At 48.5% G+C, this 14,253-nt stretch overlaps 1 protein-coding gene across 1 annotated transcript; it reads right to left on the bottom strand.

Moving 5' to 3' along the window:
• Window positions 1-6,384: 6,384 nt before the first annotated feature.
• LOC105941738 (C-C motif chemokine 28-like) lies at window positions 6,385-13,029 on the bottom strand. The gene is made up of 3 exons (XM_012926511.2): window positions 12,889-13,029; window positions 7,560-7,689; window positions 6,385-6,644 (listed from the first exon to the last, which is right to left on the bottom strand). Exons 1-3 carry the CDS (start codon window positions 12,950-12,952, stop codon window positions 6,461-6,463), a joined length of 378 nt encoding a protein of 125 aa, XP_012781965.2. The 5' UTR covers window positions 12,953-13,029; the 3' UTR covers window positions 6,385-6,460.
• Between the last annotated feature and the right edge of the window lie 1,224 nt (window positions 13,030-14,253).

Here is a 14,253-nt window from a genome sequence, read left to right as displayed (position 1 = left end):
CACCTGACAAAGGAGCCTGGGCTGGGCCAGGCTGCAGCACTTGCAGCACATGAAAAGGCCAGGGCTGACAGCAGGCCATGCCTAGCAGGGCCTCAGCACCCACACATGTGAGATTCTGGACCTTGTAGGGGAACTTGAAGAACTCTCTTGTTAGTCTACAGCTCCCTCTAGGGACCACCATAGTTGGAGCTGGGGGGTGGCCCAGGCCAGGAAGGCTCATAAGAACTCGTAAGTATATGTATGGGCTGGGTCTGGGGACAGGCTGCACACTCAGTGGCACACATGAGAGCCAGTACAGGATGTGCGCCATGCCTACCTGGGCTAGGCTGCAACACCTGCCAGTGAGAGCTGAGACTATGGGTGGGCCATGCCATGTAGAGTTGAAGCATCTGCTAGCAATTACAAGTTCCAGGGCTGGGAATGGGCCTAGTAGAACTTTGGGGGCTCTCCTGCTAGGCTGCAGCTCCCACTTCAGCATGTAAGAACTGGGGCTGGAGGCAGACCAAACTGGACAAGACTACAGCACACATTGGCATGGGTTGGGGGTAGGTCAGACTGGGTTAGTTTCCAGCACCCAATAGCACTCACAAAAGCCAGTTTGGGTATGGGACAGGCTGGGCGAGGCTGTGGCACCCAATGATTCACATAACAGTCAGGTCAAGGGTGTGGGCCAGGCTGGACTAGGCTGTAACACCTACTGATTAGAGCCAGAATGGGTTTGGGCTAGTTGGATGAGGCCATAGTCCCCATCAGTGCCAGGACTGGGGACTAGCTATGTCAGGCAGGGCTGCCATACCTGTCTGCACGTATGAGATCTGGGGCTGGGAGCAGGCCTGGTAAAGGAGCTTGGAAAACTCCCTTGCTAGGCTGCGTTCCTCCTGGTGATCATGGTAGCTGGCCCTGTGGGACAGGCTAGGCCAGACTGGGCTGCAGCACCCATTGGCATGTGTGTGAGCTGGGCCTGGGGGTGGGCTAAGCTGGACCAGTTCACAGCACATACTGGTATGATCGAGAGCCAGGACAGGGTATAGGCTAGACTGGGTTGGGCCATAGCACCTGCTGGCATACTCAAGACATGGGGCTGGGTGTGACCTGGCAGGAGAACTTTGGGGACCCCCTTACTTCCACTGCTGCTTCTATTAGTAAGCATGAGAGCTGAAACTGGGGCAGGCTAGGCTGGACGAGGTTGCAGCACCTGCTGGTACATGTGAGAGCCAGAATGGATGTGGGCCCACTGTGCTAGGCTGCAGTACCTGCTGGCAATTACTGGGACTGAGTAAAAGTCGTGTGAGGCTGGACTGCAGCACTCCCTGGCAAGCATAAGGTTCAGGGCTGGTAGAGAAACTGTGGAAATGCCTCTGCTTGTGAGCACAAGAGCCAGGGCTAATGCAGTCCAGGTTGGACAAGGGGGCAGCATCATCAGCACGTGTGTGAGCTGGGTCTGGATGTGGGTTGGGCTGAACTAAGCCACAGCACCCATGGGTGTGCATGAGAACCAGTTGGGGTGTGAGATGGACTAGGCTAGGCTGCAGCACATGCTGGCATACATAAAAACCAGGGCTGGGGGTAGGCCTGGTGGAGATCACTGGTGATTGCCCCGACTAGGCCCTGGCACCTGCCGGTATGCGTGAAGACTAGGCCTGTGGTGGGCTGGGCTAGACCACAGTATGCTTCAGTTTGCATGAAAGATGGGGCTGGTGTTGGAACTGACCAGGCAACTGCAGCTACTTGTATGTGTGTTGCCTGGAACAGGTGACAGACTGCAGCCGACCCTGCCCTAGCCGGCACACACACGTCATGAGGTCATCCTAGGCAAGGTTTCCTAGGGGACTCCTCAACTAGACCATTGAACACAAACTCTGGCCATAGGGAAATTCACCTGATTTTCTGACCTTGGAGTGCGTGTAGTGAGACTGGGACTCCTCTGTAACTGATGCCTGAGCAGTGAACAGCATGCCCAGATGCATATGGGGACAAGACAGTCAACCCATTTAGGACAGCAGAGGTTGCTAAGTGCCTCACGAGAGGATGGAAGCAGGTTGGACAACTCTCCTGCCCAAGCTTGCAACATGTTCCTGGGTCTGTGGATGGACTAAGGTGGACTTGGTCAGCTAATAGGCCTTGGAAGCATCTCTTCAGCTCTGGTGCCATGCAACCGATGACGTCTCAGAACTATCAAAACTACTCAGGTAACACCCTCAGAACACTCCTGTCCACATCAGGATCTCTAAGGTGTCATTAAACGACCAGCCCCCATCCCCAGGTGCTGATGCAGTTTGACAGCAAGGAGTGTCCTTCTCCCCTTTCCTCCATATGGATGCAGGAGAGAAAAAAAAAACTGAAGCATTTGTCCCACCTACCTTCCACCATACTTTGACCCTCCACTAACCCCTACTCTAATTACAGACCTCCAAGGGCATGCATTTCTCTCAACCATATGAACAATGTCAAAAACAAAAATTTTAAAATAGTTTTTACTTTTTAAAAAAATTTGCTCTATTTATTTATTTTTACTGGAAAGGCAGATACACAGACAGAGAAAAAGAGCTTCCATCCGCTCGTTCACTCCCCAAGTAGCCGCAATGGCCAGAGCTGAACTGATCTGAAGCCAGGAACCAGGAGCTTCTTCCAGGTCTCCCACACAGGTGCAAGGTCAAGGCTTTGGACATCCTCGAATGCTTTCCCAGGCCACAGGCAGAGAACTGGATGGGAAGTAGAGCAGCCAGGATATGAACCAGCAGCCATATGGGATCCTGGCGCATGCAAGGCAAGGTTACTGCACTGGACCCATAGCTTTCACTTTAAGGATAAGTAAAGTATAAACATTAGGCTAGACAAGGTTCCCAACCTGTTCCATCCCAGCTCAAAAAGTCCTCTTTATTCTTATTTTTTCTAAAAAATATTTATTTATATTCACTTGAAAGGTGTATTTACAGAGAGAACGAGAGAGAAATCTTCCATCCAATGGTTCATTTTCTAAGTGGCCACAATGGCCAGAGCTAAATCAATCTGAAGCCAGGAGCCTCTTCCAGGTCTCCCACACAGGTGCAGGGTCCCAAAGCATTGGGCTGTCCTTGACTGGATGGGAAGTGGATCAGTGGGGACACGAACTGGTGCCCATATGTGATGCCAGTGCTGCGAGGCAGAGGATTAGTCTGTTGAGCCACTGTGCCAGTCCCCTTTATGCTTTAAGGTGCGGCTCAGTCGCTCTGTGCATCTGCCTGCTTCCCGGCCTCCACCAGGTGACTGCTCTCAGCCTTTCAGGCCGGCCCTGGAGAGCAGGAAACCCTTCTCCATAGCCTGGCCTGACGCGGATGCAGCTCATGTCTGACACACAGAAAGTGCTGTGTTCACGTTGCTGAAAAGAATGTCTGTTGAACCACTGGCACCTATCACAACCTTGATTTTCAGACAAATTTATGCACACTAAATAAAGCATGTCCTTTGTAAGGTGCTTATACGAAAATAATTATTGTTAGGAGTATAGTATATGTTATATGAAAATGTAAAATGATTTAAGCCAGCTATTTATATTATAAAGCATTAAATAAGCATTTACATACCATTATTTTAATCATTTATAAGCCAAAACAAAATCAAATGTTGATTTTCTTCTTTAACATTTGGGTGTATCTTTTCAGATTTTTATTTGTATATAATTTTGCTTTATCTTTACAGAAATAGCATCTTATAACACTTTCTGATTTGTGTCTTTTTTTTGTCTTCCAGAGCCATATCCACAGATTTGCATTGCTGTTTTGTTCTTTTTCCTTCCTTGAGTGATTTTTATAGCTCTAATGCAGCTAGTTTTTCCTGGTGTATCTGCTTCTTTCTTCTTCTTTTAGATTTATTTTAGCTATTTGGAAGGCAGAGTTTCAGAGAGAGAGGGAGAGACCCAGGGAAGTGTTGCATGCACTGGTTCACTCCCCAGTGGCCACAGCTGTTGCAACTGGGCCACATCTGGGCCTCTCCATATCCATGGCCAAATCGGTAATTATTCCTAAAGTTTACATTTTTTACGAGGGATTGTCCTTTGCATCATACTGCAAATTAAAAATTATACATTACCACAAAGATTAATTCTAAAAATACGTATTATCAGGTAATTTATAGGCTTGAAACAAGAGCTAAAGGTTGTCTCTGCGTCTTTAGAAATAAGACAGAGCATTTTCCAGAGAGCCAGGGTGTCTCTTGCCATCTGTGCTGCATGACCTATAGACCTACACTCTGTAATAAAATGCGGGAAGGGGCTGGGCAACAGGGATGCCAAAGTAAACAGAGGAGAAGGAATGCAGGACTAATCGGTCGGAACAAAGTTTAAACCTGGAGCCAAAGAGGGACTTTCCCTTGAAGAGGATTTCTGATTCCTGGTTAACACTATAAGTTCTCTTTCAGATTTAAATTTATATATATATTTTTTTGCATTCAATCCTTCTTCAAATGTGTGTTTAATCTGAATCTACTCCACTATCATCCTATCCATTTTCTTATGCTGAGTAATGACGTTACATAACTCACCAAGGGCAGTCAGAAGTTGGGCAGTCAGAGAGCAGAATGGCATCTCAAGCCAGCAAAAATAAAAATAATGCTTCTAGGAAAATCTGGAGAAGCACAGCAGTGATGAGCAATCCGGTGTGTGTGTGTGTGTGTTTGGCATGCTAAAATATATTACAGGAAGCAAGTATTTAGCTTATTAATGAAGATATTGACATTCCAATTCAGAGTACCTGGGTTCAACGCCCAGCTCTGGTTCTTTTTCTTTTTTTTCTTAAAGATTTAGTGTTATTGGAAAGCTGGATATATAGAGAGGAGGAGAGACAGAGAGGAAGATCTTCCATCCGATGATTCACTCCCCAAGTGAGCCGCAACTGGCGCCGATCCGATGCCGGGAACCAGCAACCTCTTCCAGGTCTCCCACGCGGGTGCAGGGTCCCAAGGCTTTGGGCCGTCCTCCACTGCTTTCCCAGGGAAAGCAGGGAGCTGGATGGGAAGTGGAGCTGCTGGGATTAGAACCGGCGCCCATATGGGATCCCGGGGCTTTCAAGGCGAGGACTTTAGCCGCTAGGCCACGCCGCTGGGCCCCCAGCTCTGGTTCTTAACTCCAGTTTCCTGCTCTGTGATTGCTCAGGTGATTGACCTTGGTTCGTTCTTCAGCATTATTTTATTTTTTTTCATATTTTTTTATTATTTATTATTTTTAATTCATTAATTACATTGTATTATGTGACACAGTTTCATAGGTACTTGGGTTCTCCCAACCCCTCCCCAAACCCTCCCACCATGGTAGATTCCTCCACCTTGTTGCATAACCACAGCTCAAGTTCAGTCAGCATTATTTTAAATCGGTAAGCAGCGAGAGTTCCACTCACTGGCTTCCACCTGGGAGGTGTATGCTGCTCTCCCACCCCTAACTTCAGGCCAGTCCAACTCTGACCATCGCAGGCTTTAGATTAATTTCTCTCTCTCTCTCTCTCTCTCTCACATACACAGAGTCTTCTGCTGTCATTCTGTGAGGCAGCTGACCATGCAAGGGAGCTACCTTGTCTGCTGATGGGACCTTCACTTCTGGCCTGCCCCACAGCTGGGGGAAGGATGCTGCCCAGAGGCACCCAGATCTGAGCACTCAGGCTTTTACACAGCTTCCTCGCTCATCCTGTTAGCATCAGCTGATGGATTTTTTTTAAAGATTTACTTACTTAACTTGAAAGCCATTGCTACACAGAAAGAAATTTTCATCTGCTAGTTCACTCCCCAAATGCCAGCAATGGCCAGAGTTGATCTGATCTGAAGTCAAGAGCTTCTTCTGGGTCTCCATGTGTGTGCAGAAGCCCAAGGACTTAAGCCATCCTCCTCTGCTTCCCCAAGCCATAAGCATGGAGCTGCATCTGAGTCGAGCAGACAGAACTTAACCTGGAGCCCCCCGAATATTTTAAAAGATAAGATACCAAAGAAATATAACAGTTAGGTCCAATATGTGAACTTTGATTCCCAGATTGACAGGAAAAAACACTACTTAAAATACTCCGGAAAAAGGAAAATTTGAATATAGATATAATGTATATTTTAATAACATGGTTAGTTTTTAGTGATCATGTTATCCCCATAAGGGATCCCAAATTATAAAACTAAAGAGAAATTGGGCTGAAATGGCATTATATTTGCAGTTTCTTTTCAAATGGCGATAACGAGAAGGTTAGATGTGAGTGTGTGGGTTGTTAACGTTTTCTGTATACAAGCATAGACCGAAGAAAGTAACCATGACATAATATTAGCAATGATGAATCCAGGTGGATATTACACAGATGTTTATTATATCATTCTTTCAATTTCCCTGGAGGCTTGGAAAATCTGATAATAAAGAAGTTGGAGCAATTATACGCTGCTCTTCAAAGATCATCTGAAGATAAGGGCTTCCTTTCACTGGAGGAGTCACCTTTACAGCCTCGGCGTCAGCTGTGTGTTAAGAGGCTGTCGGGCCACCTGCCGCAGGCTCCTCGGGTGCGCTCCTAGCCGGTCTTCCCCGGGTCTCCTCCAGAGCGCAGCCTGCGCGCATACCCTTTTCCGTGGTCGCCTGTACTCTCATCCAGCGCTGCAGGAAATAATCCTGCGGGGAGACACAGTGTCTCTCCCGTCCGTAGTAAAGGCTGTGAAGAAAGGAAGAATAACGTCAGAACGTTGGAATCAATGCAATCCTAGCGACTCCCACTTTTGGATACTGTGTTCTTTGGGACTGGAAGTCTTTTCAAAGCAGATAACACAGAGATCCTCCACAACTGGCCCTCACTCACCAAATCCCCGCAAGAGCCGGAGCGCTCAGCAGTGTTCAACCCTACTGACGACAGGACACACTGGGTTGTCACAAGAGCCTCCGGTGGTCAGCCCCTCCACGGCTTTTGAATGAGTGACTTTGGACAACAGTGAGCCGGTACTCTGACACAGCTGTGTCCTATGTGCCATGCCTTCCTGCCTGCATTGCTGTCGGGTTTGATCCACAGCATGCACGTGAGGTTTTAAAGCCACTGCAGTCGCTTAGCGTAGGTGAGTGTAAACCTTTCCGGAGCTCATCTGGGGCTGAGGTGGCAGGTGGAGAGGGTTCAGCATGAACCCGGAGTCAAAGCAGAGAAGGGCATTTGTGACTGGATTGCCTGTGACCTTTGTGACGGGTACAGATATGACCACACTCCGGAGAGTCACAGTGGCAGCCACGCAGGTATTTGTCTGAGAACGGTTTCTAGGAAAGCCATGGACAGTCTCCTGTTCTGTTACAGAGTCACCTTCAGGTTGAGGTTTTGTTTCATCGCTCGGACGCTCGCCTGTCAGGTTTAGAAGCATCGGAAACACTTTCTGGTGACCGAGAGCATTGAGTGCTAACCACAGTACTTGGGGGGGGGGGGTGACTGGAGAACCGGGGTGGGGTTCGGGACATCTCTGAACAACACAGAGGTTGTGGGTTTATTCCAGGGAGCCTGGGCTCGAAGAAAAGACTGCCTCGCTTGTTGCGGCAAGCGTCTGCACGTTGCTCATCGTGTAGTGTTCCCGCTCCCTGCCGCAATACTCACATGATGGCGTCCACCTTGCAGTGCTCGTCAGCTTTCTGCACGTGGCACGAATGCACCATCAGCTCCAGAAACACCACCGAGACGCGCGGAGCCACCTCAGTGCAGCAGCTGTAGTCCAAGGGAATTAGGGCTAAAAGACAAGTGTCAAGACTCAGGGTTGATGGCTTTCAGCGGTAGAATTCCGCAGAGATGCAATGTTCATTAATGTTAGCAAAAGACCCTTACTGAGGGCTTTGTAAAACAGACCTGGGCAGGAAAGGCTTCTACTGGTGGAACTTAAAGGTAAGCAAGATGGACTAAATGGGGAGTCCCGGGTCAGGAGGTCAAGTGAGAGAGAAGGAGCGTTCATTGTCCGGAAGTGAGGTTAAGGGCGTGCCAACGATGGAACGGAGCACAGCCCCGACCCGAAGGCAGGTGTGCAGCTCCCGCAGGCCATTGTGCACAAGGTGCTGTGTGTCTCCCCTGCTATAACTCTGCCTCACAAACAAATAAAATAAATATATATTTTTGAAAAATGGTAGCTGTCAGAGATTGTAAGATTTGAGGGGGAACTTTGGAGGGGCTGCCCACAGGTGCGGAAACTCTTTGATAAGAATATGCTATGGTTAAGCAGTTGTGATGCTTGGACAAATATGTGACTATATACTGACCATCTCTGGATTCTGTGCCTTCCAGTGGTGGGTTACAGGCAGGTGTTTGACCGCGCTGTTAAGATGCCACGTGGGACTCGCACATCCCACACCCAGCTCTGTTCCTAGTTCCAACTTCCTGTTGCTGCATGCCCTGGGAGGCAGCAGGTCTTACGTATTTAGGTCCCTACTTAGCGCTTGGGAGACTGGGCTGGAGCTCTGGCCAGCTACAAGTCCTACAGCTGCAGGGTTTATGGAGTGAAGCAGCAGGTGGGAACTCCGTGTCTCTATCTTTACCTCTCCAGTAAACAAAAATAAATGAAAGAAGCATGCACATCGAAAATGGTGAATTATATGCTGTGAGAATATTAGTTATTGATTCAATGATTAACACATTGATGTTATAAAACCATTTAGCAACAATGTGCTACGTCAAATTCATTTAATCTCTGAACCAAGATATAATATTGAGTTTAGTCATGTATATATCTATTCATATGCCCAACCTTGGGAATATAAAGGTGAAGCGGGGGGAGGGGGGGCGATGTCCAGCACAATGGCTCAATTGACTGATCCTCCCCCTCTAAGCGTCAGGATCCCATGTGGACACTGGTTTGTGTCCTGGCTGCCCCATTTCCCATCCAGTTCCCTGCTTGTAGCCTGGGAAAGCTTTGGGACCCTGCACCTGCGGTAGCAAACAGGAAAGAAGCTCCTGGCTCCTGGCTTCGGTTTGGCTCAGCTCCAGCCATTGCAGCCACTTGGAAGGATGAACCAGTGGACAGAATATTAAAAACACCTCTTTCAGTTATGACCCAAGAAACCGTAAATATGGGATGTATCCTCAGAAGTAGGGTGGGAATTAAGAAGCAAGAGCAAACTTAAGGGATTTGAATTCTCAAGGTGCAGACATTTACCCAAGTATAGTTTAAACAAGAAAAGCCTCGGGACCTACACTGATTTAGTAAACTGGATTGTACTTCTCAGATACACAGGTAAAATGGGATTAAGTGGAGACCACGTGACAGAAGCCACATTAACTAATAAATGGCCAGAGGCAGCTCAGCAACTGGAACGTGAAGACAGGCTCTGATTGAAGCAGCTAGAAATATAAAAGGCAGCAAAAACCGGGCTTACCCAGGGAGGGGACCCTGAGGGATGTAAACTGGGCAGCTGACCTGGGGCGGTGGTGAGACTTGTTAGGCAACACTGCCCCCTCGCGGCTGTCCCATGCAAACGTCTAACTTTTTCATTTTGAAAGAGTGGCCAACCACTCTCCTGGAATTCAACTATGGTTCCACAACTTCCGTTTGGGAGATATTTAGGAGTGCCAAGTAAACGGAAAAAGGCCACGTCCTCTTTACACAGCTTATTCAGATGATATATAAGTTGCTTTGAGATGAGATTCGAGAGGCTGAAGCCTTCCTACAGAAGCTCCTGGCTTCCGATTGGCGCAGCACTGGCCCGTTGCGCTCACTTGGGGAGTGAATCATCCGACAGAAGATCTTCCTCTCTCTCTCTCCCCCTCTCTGTATATCTGACTTTCCAAAAAAAAAAAAAAAAAAATCTTTTTTTTAAAGTAATTCCTTTGTGTTAATCCCAGCACACAAAAGGGGACACAGCTGCCTTCCCTGTCCACTTCCAAATTTCATCAACTACTGTGGGAGTGGCAGGGAAGGAGAGAGTAAGGAAAGTAATTCTAACTGAATAGATGCCCCAGCTAGAGAAGACCTGACTCTCTGGCCTAACTCAGATTTCAAAGAATCCTATTGAAATGCTTTCATTCATTCCCCTAATAACTGTTCCAACCCCTCAGGAACCGTCTGCACTCTCCCATTCATTCCCCTAATAACTGTTCCAACCCCTCAGGAACCGTCTGCACTCTCCAGCTCTCCATTCTCCTTCCTTCTCTAGAAAGGTATAGATGAGGGCCTGGTGCAGTAGCATAGTGGCTAACGTCCTCGCCTTGCATGTGTCAGGATCCCATATGGGCGCCAGTTCTAATCCCGGCAGCCCCACTTTCCATCCAGCTCCCTGCTTGTGGTCTGGGAAAGCAGTCGAGGACGGCCCAAAGCCTTGGGACCCTGCACCCGTGTGGGAGACCTGGAAGAAGCTGTGGCTCCTGACTTCAAATCGGCTCAGTTCCTGCCGTTGTAGCCACTTGGGGAGTGAATCAGCGGATGGAGGATCTTATTGTCTTTGCTTCTTTCTGTAAATCTCACTTTCCAATAAGAATAAATAAATAAATGAAAAAAATTTTTTAAAGGCATAGGTGGGTATTCTACAGTATGTTGGGATGCTGGGCATTCACAGTGCTATGATTTTCCCCTTTGGCACTTGAGTAAATGTGTCTGCTTTCTCTTCTATTTAATCTTCTTTTCAGTTCTTGAGTGGATCTTGAGACTGAAGTGAGGAAAGTTCCCACCACCCCTCCTGTAGGTTGCTATCAGGAAGACAATTTGGGACCCACTCACTGAAGGAAAATCTCCCAACTTGTACACCAGGAGGCCCAGGGGCCCTTGCTGTGGAAGGCCACAGTGGCACCCAGGGGCCACAGCTGCAGTCATGGTCAGGGCTGCTGGACGTACAGAGGCAAGAGCACAGGGAGTGGGTCCTTGTTCACCAAACTGGGACACACGTTCAAGACAAGAAAAGCAGGTCCCTGGAGGAGACCCGCATCTCTCCCTGTCCTTGACTTCCCTGGGGGCATTGACTCAGCACACGATTTTAAAAATTATTCTGCTGGGCCCGGCGCAATAGCGTGGTGGTTAAAGTTCTCACCTTGCATGTGCCAGGATCCCATGTGGTCGCCAGTTCTGATCCTGACGGCCCTCCTTCCCATCCAGCTCCCTGCTTGTGGCCTGGGAAAGCAGTCCAGGACGATCCAGAGCCTTGGGACCTGCACCAGAGTGGGAGACCCGGAAGAGCTCCTGGCTCCTGGCTCCTGGTTTCAGATTGGCTCAGCTCCAGCTGTTGCAGTCACTTGGGGAGTGAATCATCGGACGGAAGATCTTCCTCTCTGTCTCTCCTCCTTTCTGTATATCTGTCTTTCCAACAAAAATAAAAATTATTCTGCTGAAAAACCAGACATGTGGTGTCCAGCAGAATAGGCCCAAGGACAATGGGTAGTTGATGTCATGTCAGCCTGAGTGTGAAATGCTCCAAGAATGTAGCCATCAACATTCAAATGTCATCGTGACCAAAGTTCTTCGTTATGCTCATTCGGAGAATGCTGGGAGAACAAGACTGGTCAGTTCCACACAGTGACTTGCAAAGTGACCCGGGGCTGTGATTCTGTGCTGTTGGCTTCATTAGGAAACTCTACGCAGAGCATCGCTGGACAAAAGCAGGCCAGACCCATGCCATCCTACAGCTGCTTGACAGCTGGGACACACTAAACAAAATCAGAGAAACCCCTTGGGACAAATACTCAGCAACAATAAGAGAGTCTGGACTTCGGTAGAAAGAGGCTAGAAGCCTGCGAGAAGACAGGCTGCAGCCTGCACAGTAACTGCTCTACGACCAATGCCTTTGTTCCTGGAGATAACACAGTAAGACCTACAGGTGCCTGGAGATGGACAGCCTCCAGGGCTGGTCCTGTTTACAAGCCCTTCCAACTTCACTGTTCAGAGCTTCTCTTCGAGCTTCTTTTCTTCTTCTTCTTCTTCTTTTTAAGATTTATTTTATTTTTATTGCAAAGTCAGATATACAGAGAGGAGGAGAGACAGAGAGGAAAATCCTCCATCCGATGTTTCACTCCCCCAAGTGGCCATAACAGCCAGGGCTGTGCAGATCCAAAGCCAGGAGCCAGGAACCTCCTCCAGGTCTCCCATGTGGGTGCAGGGTCCCAGGAGTCTGGATCGTCCTCGACTGCTTTCCCAGGCCACAAGCAGGGAGCTGGATGGGAAGCGGGGCTGCCGGGATTAGAATCGGCGCTCGTATGGGATCCCGGTGCATTCACGGTGAGAACTTTAGCCGCTAGGCCGCTGCGCCGGACCCATCTATTTTTCTTGCTTAAATGAAACTTCCTTTCCACTCTCATCATCCTGTCTGATCTCTGAGAAATCAGCATAGACACAAGGGCAAGAATTGTACTGTCTCTCACTGGCTTGCCTGCAACGTAAGAGCAGTAGGGAAGACTACCAGAGAGCAGCTTCTTCCTGTCCACATTCAATTACTATCTCCCCTTACATGCTGACAACTCAGGACTTAAATACAGGTGCCGTCTGTCTGATTTACTCTCTTTCCTCCAGATTTAGTATCCACAGGGCTGATTTTGCATGCGAAATCTGCAACATAACCAACCAGTTGCTAATTGGTGCAATCTCTACGCCCAACAGAAAGGTGTCCACTTGCGTTCGGAGAGTTTAGCTGGTTGGAGTAATGGTCTTTGCGTCAACCTCTAAGATCTTGTCATCAGAGAAGGAAATCCCAACCCAAGTTGCACCTAGAAGGACTTCATTCTTCATTCAGGCATATACGCCTGTTTACAATGAGGTGCCTTCCTGAAATTCCCTAGAGATACAGAATCTAACTGAGCACCATTCTCTTGTAGATCATTAGAAATTACTGGAACTTCCCACCTGAAGACACAGAGTCCCGTCTGCCTCACTTCCGTTAAGCACTGATTGATGCCAAGCACTGTCTGATTCTGGAGAACATCCCCTTCCATGGGAGCCTGAGCGGCTGCTGTCCCCACTCACCTTCTGCAGAGCGCAGAGCCACACACGACACCAAGACCATCAGGAGGAGTCCCACGCACTGCATGCCTGCCTGATCAGCTGGCTCTCACTGCACCACCGGGAGGCTGCAAGATCAGGAAGTGCAGCTGAAGGTGTCCTTTGGAGCTGATATAGAGCTGGGAGGGAAGGCAGGCCAGGTAGCCCCGCCCCCGCGGCACCCAGGGCAGCCCTGCCTCCTGCTGCCTGGTCCACCTCCTGACTTGCTGCTCACTGCCAGGCAGCAGGGGGTCTTAGTGCCTCCCACACAGCGTGAGGTCCTTGGGTGTTGGGGGCAATGGTAGAATCATTGGGAACTGTTTGAAACTCTAGCTAGCTGGGTGAACTCACCTGTCAACTGGAATTCTGGGGAAGGGAGCCAGGGATGTGAAGTTTGTGAAAGCCTCCTTGTAATTGTGATGGACACTTGCTGAGAACCGTTGCCTAGTGGGATCAGAATTATTCCATGGTTTGTTGGAACCCCGGGATTCTGGGGACAAGGGTGACAAGTCGTAAAATACTGTCTCTGCGGGAAGACATGGGGAAACTGAGTGTGACTCTGCTCCGGGTTGGCAGCCAGATGTTCCCAGAGACTTTGTAGATGAACTGTGAGGAAGGTAAGACAGGTAGGTCACAGAGCCTCCTAGGAGAGCCCCAGGGCAGTGGGAGCCCTGAGTCCTTGTCCAGCTTTGCAGCTCCTCAGCCTTGTGAGTTAAAACAGCGGCTACGGTGAAAATGCGTTCTCATCCCATCGTGTCCACTCACTAGAGCACAAAGAAGGACATATTCTCAAACTTCCTGCATTTGCATTGATTCTGCAATTAGCAAGTCGGGCTGGATGGCCTCCAAAGTCATGTCATGCTTCCTCTGGAATGTTCTGTCCCATGTGGTAGCCAACAGCCCTCACATTACTTTTGGGCCCCTAACGTGGTTAGTTCAAATACATACTACAGGTAGAGAACACACACTGGATTTCACAAGCCAAAGTTTTAAAAAAGAATACAAAATATGTCAAGAATTCTTGTACTGATTATATGATGAAATGGTAATACTTGTCATATATTGGTCTAAATGTATAATTAGAATAAATTTAACCTGCTCTTAAAAAAAAAGAATATTTTGTTTGAAAAACAGAATGACGGTGAGAGAAGGAGACACACATGGTAAGATTAATCCACTGGTTCATTCCCCGAAAGTCTGTAACAGCCAGAAGCCTGGAACTCGAGCCAGATCTCCCTTACGGATTGCCATGTTTCCAAATGGTTGCCCGCTGCCTCACACGGTGCACATTCTCAAGAGGCAGAAAGAGAGAGGGGAACTATTGCTTAAGCCCCAGCACTCCCAGCAGTA

The sequence above is a fragment of the Ochotona princeps genome, chromosome 23 (genome assembly GCF_030435755.1).
Source record: "Ochotona princeps isolate mOchPri1 chromosome 23, mOchPri1.hap1, whole genome shotgun sequence".
In the NCBI taxonomy this organism is placed as follows: domain Eukaryota; kingdom Metazoa; phylum Chordata; class Mammalia; order Lagomorpha; family Ochotonidae; genus Ochotona; species Ochotona princeps.
The sequence above is the reverse complement of the archived record's forward strand: the minus strand, read 5'-3'. Positions and strand labels throughout refer to the sequence as shown.

Excerpts from the sequence above, each read along its gene's own strand:
- LOC105941738 (XM_012926511.2), bottom strand. The coding sequence starts at position 12,952 with ATGCAGTGCGTGGGACTCCTCCTGATGGTCTTGGTGTCGTGTGTGGCT. Across the intron at positions 7,690-12,888 it reads GGCTCTGCGCTCTGCAGAAG|CCCTAATTCCCTTGGACTAC; the intron begins GTGAGTGGGGAC and ends CTTGTCTTTTAG. Across the intron at positions 6,645-7,559 it reads TGCAAGGTGGACGCCATCAT|CCTTTACTACGGACGGGAGA; the intron begins GTGAGTATTGCG and ends CTTTCTTCACAG.